Source organism: Vicia villosa, linkage group LG5, assembly GCF_029867415.1.
Source record: "Vicia villosa cultivar HV-30 ecotype Madison, WI linkage group LG5, Vvil1.0, whole genome shotgun sequence".
In the NCBI taxonomy this organism is placed as follows: domain Eukaryota; kingdom Viridiplantae; phylum Streptophyta; class Magnoliopsida; order Fabales; family Fabaceae; genus Vicia; species Vicia villosa.
In genome coordinates, this window is record NC_081184.1 from 141,837,785 (window position 1) to 141,848,586 (window position 10,802).

A 10,802-nucleotide genomic window follows, 5' to 3' on the forward strand; every position below is an offset into this window, starting at 1 on the left:
TACCACTGAGTAATAATGTGCCTTTTGTACCAAGTGACCAGATTCCCATTAATAACACTAGTCAAAATTCAGTTGTGTCACAATATCCTGAGGATAATACTCAGCATATCACAATAGATAATTTCACTCACCCTTCACCCAATTATCCTGAGGATAATAATATCTCCCATTCTATTCTCTCTTCACCTGAAAAATCACCATAACTCTCAAGACACCAACTTGGTTCCTAACTCAACTGAATCTGTTACTTCCTCCATGTCTCCTTCAATTCACTCATCTCACTCTCCCATCAATGTTCCTATTAACAATCATCCTTATTAACAACTTGCTTTTTTATTAATAAAATATTTCAATCCAATTTTTTTCGTATTTTAAATGCCATTCATTATCAACTTATATTTTTCTCCCTTCCATTTCATATTCTCCTATGGTCTTTCCTCTCCGTTCTCTTTCTTAATTTCGGCCTCTTTCACTACTCTCCCTCACGGCCCACCATTTTTCAGAAAATGATCCACACCGTATTAAGAAATGTGGTTGAATCTAACTCAATCCTACAAAATCAGCTAATATGGTGAGGATTTCCCTTAGGAGTGACAAAACGGGCTGTGGCCCGCCGGGCAGGCCCGCGTATCCGTCAAAAAATAGCGGGTTGGATTGAGATTTTAGGCTCGTTGCCCGCCTAAGCTCGTCCCGCCTCCCGCCATAGTCCGCCCTGCCAAAGCCCGCCGCTCAATCAAAATTCATTCTTTTTTTAGTTAATTCTAGTATTTCTAATTATTGATTATTTTATTTTATACATTTATTTGAAAAATCTAATTAAAATGAAAAAAAGTATATTAATCTATTAATCTAGTAAAATCTAATTATTGATTCTTTTTTTGGCAGGCATACGGCGGGGCGGGGCGGGTCGTCCGCTTTGCCACCCCTAATTGCCCCCACTTATAAGCACATGATCCGGCCATATATTGTCCGATGTGGGACTCTTAACACACTCCCTCACACCCAAGACGAAAACCATAATAGATAGCCCACCGGATCTTAAAACGAGGCTCTGATATCATACTACGAAATATGGTTGGGCATAACTCAACCCTACAAAACCGGCTAGTAGGGTGAGGAAGGACTAGACAACATGTGATAATACCCATTATTCTCTCCCTTCCCATTCGTCTTTCTTTGTAACTCATTTGTTTTGTGTTTCTTCTTCTTCTTCAATGATTGCATGTTAAAGTTAGAGTTTATAAACAAAGTTTTTCCTTCTTTTTCTTCTTCCTAATTTTAAAGCTTTTGTTTTTCAGGTTGTTTTGCTCTGATCTTTATATTCTTAACTTTGTTTTTCAAAGACATAAAAATTCTCCATTCAAAGTGAAACTTTTATTAAAACAATACTTTAAGCTTCGTAATTATACTTTGTTCATTTAGGATTAAAAAAAAAAAAAACCTTTACTTCATATTTTCACTAGCTTTGAATGATTTTGTTTTTTTAGGTGCCAATATTCTTATCTTTTTGAGTTTACACCTTTTTATTCGTCTTTAGCTACCTTTTCATCTTTGCATGTAACATTATTGTCACCTTTTTGTACAAAAATCAAGTCAAAACCACACCTTACCTTCAAAAGAATATTCTGAGGTTTTAAAATATAATTTATTTTTATGTGTCTTTTTTAATTATTATAATTGTATTTATATTTTAAATTTGAGCTCATTTTTAAAATTATCCCTTAAGAAGTTTTCTACGTCCTTCATCTTAGTTGAGATGCAGAGTAATATATGGAACTTATTGTTTTATCAAATTTCTATAACTTTTTGTCTGTTCATGCTAAATTGTTACTTCCATTAATTTGTTTTTGCAGTATGAACAACTTAACAAGTACCCTTTAGAAGAAATAATCTTACAAAATTACTTTTTAAAAAATAATACATGATAATTCAGTATATATTAAACAAATCTATGTCTGCCTTATATTAAAAAAAACATTTAAGTACAATTTTTTTTTTTGAGAAGTACAATTTTTTTAATCATTATTAATTTCAAATCAAAATTGAATTAATAACAAAATCACAAAATTTGAAAGATTATATATCAAAATAAATAAATAAATAACTAAATTTATTTTTCAAAATCAAATTATTAAAATTAAAAATCATTATTTTTCTATGAATAAAACATTCAACTTGGACTCAAAAAATTGTGCATCTAATGTTGAACCCAACATAAAATAATAATAAAATTTCCTTTAAATAGTAATTACAAAATAGAAATTTTAAAAAATTATATTCATACCATTGATAGACTAATATACTTAAGAGAATAAATTTAGTTTTACACTGTCAGTGTAAAATAGTTTTACACACTGTGTAAAATAGTTTTACACTGTCAACTAATAACAATCATGAATCAGGACACTGAAAAATTTTAAAAAATTTATATGACTTGGCAGAACGTTATATTCTAATTGAATAACAATGTAAAACTTTTTTACACTGTTGGTGCATGACCATTAAATAACATCAATGTGTCAAGTTTAGTAAGATGACACATCTACCATTAAATAACATCAATGTGTCAAGTTTAGTAAGATGACACATCTACCATTAAATAACATCAATGTGTCAAGTTTAGTAAGATGACACATCTAACAAGGCTTTAACACAAATCTGTATAACAAAATTCAGCGTTGAATTTAAAGCTGACATCATATAGATCATATTTATAAAATCTAACATTAATCAAAAATCATTTGATATGTCAACGAGATCCATAAAAATTGATGTCTTACAAAATTTTAACAAAACCATTAATTTTGATTATCTCGTTAATATATCAAATAATTTTTAATTGATGTAAAATTTCATAAATTGATTCAAACACAACTATACTATTACCAAAAAAATAATTTTGTTTATAACGAAATAAAATAATATTTATAAATAGTTGAAACATTCATTGAGGGTTATATAATAAGGAAAATATATTTTAAATCAATTCTTAAAATTTGGATAATCAATAGATAAAATAAATATTAAATATAAATTCTACGTTGTGTGTTTTTAGATTTTTTTGGCGATAATAATATCATACTCCTTTTAATTTTTACTATAAAAAATTTTATTTTTTAAATACATGCCTAATCAACGTATCTTATCATCTCATCCATACATAGTTTAGATAATTTGATTATTCAAATTATTTAAAAATAAACTTTAATAGTAAAGATTAGAGAGAATATTTTAAATCAAAATCTAAAAATTAGAAAATCAAATCAATATTCCACATAGATTCTATTTTATGTGTTTTTAGGTTTTAGGGCCTTAAGAGTTATAAGCCTACCTCCAATACCAAAAAATTACTTTATAAGTCCTTATTCATAAAAAAGAAAAAAGAAAAAACTCAATGAATTTTAGAAAATAATTTTTTTTACTAGAGAAGTAATTTAAAATATATATATATATTCAGCTTATAACTATCACTCCATAACCGAAGCCACTTTTTCACTCTTTTCCTCAACTGGTTCCACCTTCTCTTTTTCCTGAATTTTGGTTACATTCAAACTCTCACAACGAAAAATAACAAAGCTAAGATAAAACCCTAATTATTCCAAATTCTCACACATTAAAGGTTAACTCTCTTCCCTCTGTCTCTTACAATCCCACACAATTTCTACTCTTTTTTGTTCATTGTTTTCAATTCAACAATTATTCCAACCATTACTTAGCAATTAATCAAAAGCCCTTAATGTTAACATGATTGTCGATTACGTTAATGTTTTTGTCATGTTTTTTTATTGCCTTATTCTTCGTTTAACTTAGGAAGTTTGAACTGCAATGTTGTAGTTAAACACATTCATGTTCTAAACCTTGTAATTGTTTCTATTAATGTTTTTGTTAGTTCTTGAGTATTGCTGATAACGTTAACACTAAAGACTACAAGACAATGGTATTGTCTCATGGGAATGCACACTCCCACACTGCAAAGATGGAACAGATAATCACTGAATTTTTCGCGAAAACTCTTCACATCATACTTGAATCAAGGGCACTTTCCGCGTCTTCGCGTAATTCCTATGGTGGTGGTGATAGATCAGATTCATCACCGTGTTCGTCTTCTTCGCCCTCGCCTAGTGTGAGACCGAGGGATAAATGGTTCAATTTGGCACTCCGGGAGTGTCCTGCGGCGTTGGTCAATATTAACAATCTTGAATGCCTTATCATTGATGTGATTTTGGTTCATAGGTCTCTAGATTTCGACCCCATGACCCCAAAAAGGGTTCTTCCTAGGAGTTCTTCACGGAAAGAAAGATATCCACTTTGCTACATTAGGGAAGAAGTAGGGGTTGATGCAAAGAGTGAAAAGATTGTAGAGAGGTGGGTTGTGCAATATGAGAATAGGAAGATAAAGGATTCTAATTCGGGAACTAGGAGGTGGAGCAATTTTTTGTTGCAAAACTTGTATAAGAAATTAACGAACATGTTGAGATCTTTGTATGCCAAAGTTAGACTTTTACCTGCCTATAAAATTTTCAAAGATCTTAGTTCGTCTGCAGAGATTCGTCCCTTTACCCTTGCTCATTGCGTGTCTTCTTTTGTTGAGCCGTTCACACTAAAAGAAGAGTCTGAAATGATGAAATATAGGTTTACTCCTGTGGATACTTCTTCTGGTAGGCTCTGCCTTGAAGTGATGTATTGCCCCTTGACCTCAAATTTGATCGGTTATCCGTTATCTTTGTTCTCTCGAGTTATTCCTGACTATGTTGGAAGCCCGTTGGCAGATCCATCAAGGAAGCTCCCATTGTTTCCTTTGGAAGGAGTTCCATGTCATGGCTCTCCATCGGCAAGGCGACATAGTTCCAATTTTGATGATTGTAAAGCCTCGTCTACTTCCATCACTGATCCATCTTTGCCAAAATCACACGTATCCGTGTCTAATTCAAGTTCATGTATTTTTCCACCTGGAAGTTTGGCTCCTTCAATTCAGAAAAATGGTGCAAGTATTGATGATGGTTTTAATCCCTCTCCATCACCTTCAACCTACTATACTTGTTCTTCATCATCCACTACACTTTTAGGATCTGAAGCTGTTAATTCCTCCGGATACACCGATAGAAGTACAAATGTGATGCAAAGTGGAGCAACTGCTGAGAAGGTAAGTTGTATGATGTTAATCATTCTAAACATTTTATCAAGTTCATGCATATTTGATTTGTTAATAATGCATTATATATTCTTTCTACAGGTATTTTCTCTAGGAAAAGTAGAAAGTTTGCGGCGTAGTTTGATTTCCAGTAGGTCTTACCGGAATGATTTTGATGGTACTGATATTAGTTGTCCATTTGACGTGGATTATGATGATATGAAAGGTACAGGAAGCAGGTAATTCTGATTGAAACTCACTAGCATTTCTTGCTTTTTGTTTTTATGCTATACTTTATACATGATTAGTATATAAGTAAATAAACATTACCGTCTAAGTAAATTTTTTTTTTCATTGCAAATATTTTACTCACATACGATTAAACCATTTGTATAATCACGAACAACCACGGTGGCCTTATCATGGTAACATTTGTACCACGGTGGCCTTATCATGGTAACATTTGTATATTTTTTTCTCAAGAAATCATATTCGGTTACAAAAAGATAGGAAAGAATCTCAATATATAACAAGGATGAGTCAGGTTGAACAATAGCGCTGCCCTGAGATTGGAGTGACATGCTTCTGATATAGTAGAGTATAGGGTATCTTAGAAGATAAATCAAGGTATTCCGAGATTTTATCTTAAAAACACCTCTTTAAACTCTTTAAAATATACACTTTAAAATATACAAATGACCGAAGAGTTTTCATTTAGAGACAGAATTGATAGATGAAGAAAGCACACGGGGAAAGAGTCATAAATGACCCACAAATAACTTGGAGCTATTAACAAAACAAAGATAGTCATCTGACTTGAGGCGAGACATAAATGTGTTATAGTCTGAGTATCCAACTGCATTATAGTCTGAGTTCACAACTTGGATACTTGTGTTCATTAAAAATTATGTATAACTTTTCCATGATGAGTCAGATTTTAAAGAAAATATATAATTTGATTATTTTCGCTATTTCTTAAAGTTGCATATACTACATGAAATTTACTGTTTTAATATGATTTTTTTCAGAAAATCAAATGATGCTGCTGTCGGTACGCTTGTAGATATGCTAAAGAAAGCACGACCTCTCCATCAAGATCTTTACTCTTCAAAACACCACTCTCTACATTGTGTAGGGATGCGCCGACCAGCAATTCCCACCTTGAGGGCCAATCTCACAACTAAACCTAATGACGTATCTATAGGAAGTAGGAAAACAACACGTGATGCATTGGAAGAGTACGAAGATTACTTGGAGATCAAAAAATGGTTGGTTAGTAAGCCACAAATATAGTACATACAAATTACCGACTTCTAACGGTTCCAAATGTGAATTCTATTTAAGGAATATTGATAATTTAAAATATATTGATATGAATTTTTTTATATAGTTTGTATCATATGAAAAAATAATAGTATATATTTTTAAAATATTTTAAAAATGCAAAAAAAAAAATTACTAATGAATTTTTTTTTCCTCTTTTATCATTTTAAAAAATTTTAAATTTTTATTTGATGTACAATTTTTTTTATTCCGTTTTAATTAACATTTTTAGTAAATTAAGTTTTAGTTGAGATTACTAACATTTTGATACTTAAAGTAATTAAAATCATATTACATAGACAACATTTGAATAACTTCTAAAACACTGATAAAACTTATAATTAAATGAAATACCCTAATTGAAAAATATGCGTGGTATAAAAGAAAAAAATTTCAAAATAATAATAGAAAAAGAACCTAAATAGTAGAAGATAAATGATCAAATTTATTTAGATTATTTGATTTGTAATTTTTTTAATCGTATTATAACAAATGCATAGATTATTCAACTATGTATGAATAAAAAAAAGATATCCAAATTTTATATTGAAAAATAAAACTTGCAAGTTGAATTTAGCAAGGTATTTGTGCTTTTATACATGCCACACATGTTTTAAATGAAATATATATACTTTTAATTTAAAAAAAAATATTATTTAACTAAAATAATTTAAAATCATAATATATCTAAATAGTGAGATATATAGTAACATATATAAAATGAATTTTAGTGATAAGATTGTTAAATACATAAGTATTGTATGTATTAAATTGTATTAAAATTGTATGATAATACGAGTAATTTACAATTATATGATCACAAAAATATAACTATTATATGACCATATATTTTCTTTTATTTTTAATTAATTTTGTTAACATGTATAGTCATAAACATTTAATTTGTTAAGTGAATTAAATTACCTCTAATATAATAAGTGATAGAACATGACATAATAGAAAAGAATGAACAAATTTACGATAAAAAAGAGAATGTAGAGTCAAATTTTATAACATAAAAAAAAAAAAAATAGGGTTATAAAATATAGTATTTGTAAAATCTTAAATTGATGGTTAATAAAAAAAAATAGAAAGAGAACTAAACATCACATAAAATTTTATATTAGTTATTCAACATATACATCTTACTGTTTAAATATCTGTACACAAATTTTATAAAATAATAACATGATATATCTAAAATAATAGATATGAAATGAATTGTATGACTATATATTTTTTAAATTAATTAATAACTAATGTAAGAATTAAATACTATTAAAATTATAAGATAATATAAAAATTTCATAATTATTTTATGATTCCAACAACAAAATTAGTCTGTTCTTTTATTTGTATAAACATCTTATTAATTATTTTATGATCATAACAAAACCTAAATATAATTGAAAAATGTATGTTCCATATTAATTAAACATAAAATTCAAAAATAATTTTTTTAGAAATAAATAAAATTAAAGTAAAATTTTAATATTAGATTTGGTTTGGCAGTTGCATCTATTCTTTAGTGGCATATTTTCAAATGGATGTTAAAATGCATTTTTAAATGGTTATCTTTAAGAGAAAGTTTATATGATATCCCATAAGGTGTTTCTCGTAATTAAGGGGAAGTGTATAAGTTAAAGAATATATTATATGGTCTGAAACAAGCTCCATGAGCTTGGTTTAAGAAGTTTACCACTGTGATTACATATATTGGTTTTCGCTCTAGTGATTATGATTCTGCTTTGTTTGTCAAGACCACTTATCATGATCGTATTTTACTCTCATTATATGTTGATGATATGATTATTATAGGTGATGATATGGATGGAATTAATGATTTTACTTCTTGGACATTGAAGTTGCCAACTCTCCTAGAGGCTATCTTTTCTTTCAATCTAAGTATATTGCCAATATTCTTGAAAATACTCACCTTTCTGATACTATGATACTAGAGTAGCAGATGGTCCTTTTTAGTTGAATGTGAAATATGTTCCATCTCATGGTGTTCCTCTGCCAGATCCCGCCTTATATCGTATTTTGGTTGGCAGTCTGGTGAACCTTACGATTACTAGACCAGATATTACTTATGTTGCTCATGTTGTTAGGGGTGCACGCGGTGCGGTTTTGACGAAAAAAATCATCCGAACCGCAAGAGAAAAATTAGTGCGGTTTGGTTTGGTTTGGTTGGCTTTTAAAAAAAATTCGAACCAAACCAAACCAAACTAATGCGGTTTGGTTCGGTTCGGTTGGTTCGGTTTTTTACAAATATTTTATTGAGCCATACATACACATATATATATATATATATATATATATGACAACATAATTTTATATTTAGACATTCATACACTAACAAATAACAACAAAACTCGTCATATTTTAACAACAATTTTCCATTTAATATGTAAAAATTAAATTAGACAAAAATGAAATATTAAACATAAAATAATAGCATAAAACAATATAAAAATTATTATAATGAAAAAAAATAGAAGAGACGAAAGATTAGTGAAGGTGAAAAAGAAAAAGAAAAAGTGTTGAGAGATTAGAGAAGAAGATGTGCGATAAAAATGAAACTGAAATACGGAACATTTACATAAAAATGAGAAGGTGAAAAAGAAAGAATATAGGAGAGTAAAGATTATAGAAGAAGAGGGAAGATGTATGTGGCAAAGAAGGTGAAATAATGTTATTAGAGATTTGAGAAGATCGGGACTGAAATTATATGTGTAAGGATGAGAAAATTGTTCGTAATCATAAGGCTAATGTATAATAGGTTTAATTTTGGGTTGGATGTGAGTTAAGTAAAATTTAGGTTGTAACATAATGCGGTTTGATTCGGTTTGGTTCGGTTTACAAAATACAAACCGTAAACCGAACCGAACCGTGCGGTTTTGTTAAAAAATGACCCAAACTAATCTGAACCAAATGCGGTTTTTTGCGGTTTCGGTTTGGTTTGGTTTGGTTTGCGGTTTTCTATTGGGTTGGTTTGGTTTTGAGCACCCCTACATGTTGTTAGTCAATTTGTTGTCTCTCCTACTATAGTGCATTTGGCGGTTTTTCTTCACATATGTCATTATCTTCGGAGAACCCAGTTTCAAAGCCTTCTATTTCCCTCATCGTCCTCATTGGAACTATGTGCTTATTCTAATGCGGATTGGACTGGCGATCCCACAGATCGTAAGTCTACCACAAGGTTTTGTATCTTTCTTGGAGATTCTCTTATTTCTTGGAAGAGTAAGAAACAAGATATTGTCTCTCATTCTTCTACGGAAGCTGAGTATCGTGCTATGGCATCCACCACGACTGAAATAGTTTGGTTGCGTTGGTTATTTTCTAATATGGTTGTCATTCTTTCTGAACCAACTCCTATGTATTGTGAGGGGAGATGTTCTCTGCTAATGCATATTGAGTTTGAGTGGAGATGTTAATTATTGTTATTATCATTATTAATAGTATTATTATCGTTTTATTGTATCTTTGTAAAAACAGTTCGGTCTTTCCTAACATTTAGTATTTATACTCTAGTGTAACTCATACTCTTCTAATTTTTATTAATTATATTAAAACCCGAACTCATAGTCTTTCTCCTTCTGTATGTTTCTATAGGTTCACTATTGTTAACAGCGTAGTAAAGGTCTAATTTCCTGTTATACTCAGCAGCGCAACTAATTTGAGATGTAAGCCTAGTTAGAATAACTTGAATCCAAACATGTGAGAACAACAACAAAAAAAAAGAGAATTTCTTTATTGACCCCCTATGGGGTGATCCCAGCGAAATTCCCAAGTTGCCCCTGCTTCGGAGATGTATCTCCGAAGTATTTTTTTTTTTAGATTTTTCCAGACTTCGGAAATGCACTTCCGAAAACGCCAAATGGGGGTGTTTTCGGAGATGCACTTCCGAAAAACACCTTTTTCACATTTTTGGGGGTTTTCGGAAGTGCACTTCCAAATTATGAAGAAATTGTGTTTTTTTTCATGTTTTTCTTAACAGTCCTGTATTTTTAATTAAACGAAAACGCCGAATAAAATAAACGACATATCAACATAAAATACTAATATAATAAATACAAGCCGAATAATATATACAAGCCGAATAAAATAGTAATAGTGTTCGAAATACAACTCGAATATAATAAAATCCAAGAAAAATAATCTTGAACCCCTACTGTATATGTCTAACCCTAGCTCCCTGGGACCTCCTCTGCCTCATATATGCCGCGGCACGGCCCGCATCACCGACCATCCTCTCCACCATGGCGACTGCCTCTGGACCGCCTTGATCAATGATACCTCGCTCCAATGCGTCCCGCCCAAGCATCTCTATCCGATGGCATATCGG

General features: G+C 30.4%; 1 protein-coding gene across 1 annotated transcript; it reads left to right on the forward strand.

Moving 5' to 3' along the window:
* Positions 1 to 3,891: 3,891 nt before the first annotated feature.
* Positions 3,892 to 6,464, forward strand: LOC131607598 (autophagy-related protein 13b-like). The gene is made up of 3 exons (XM_058879578.1): positions 3,892 to 5,143; positions 5,234 to 5,370; positions 6,160 to 6,464. Exons 1-3 carry the CDS (start codon positions 3,935 to 3,937, stop codon positions 6,422 to 6,424), a joined length of 1,611 nt encoding a protein of 536 aa, XP_058735561.1. The 5' UTR covers positions 3,892 to 3,934; the 3' UTR covers positions 6,425 to 6,464.
* Positions 6,465 to 10,802: the final 4,338 nt, after the last annotated feature.

Excerpts from the sequence above, each read along its gene's own strand:
- LOC131607598 (XM_058879578.1), top strand. The coding sequence starts at position 3,935 with ATGGTATTGTCTCATGGGAATGCACACTCCCACACTGCAAAGATGGAA. Across the intron at positions 5,144-5,233 it reads GTGGAGCAACTGCTGAGAAG|GTATTTTCTCTAGGAAAAGT; the intron begins GTAAGTTGTATG and ends TTCTTTCTACAG. Across the intron at positions 5,371-6,159 it reads ATGAAAGGTACAGGAAGCAG|AAAATCAAATGATGCTGCTG; the intron begins GTAATTCTGATT and ends GATTTTTTTCAG.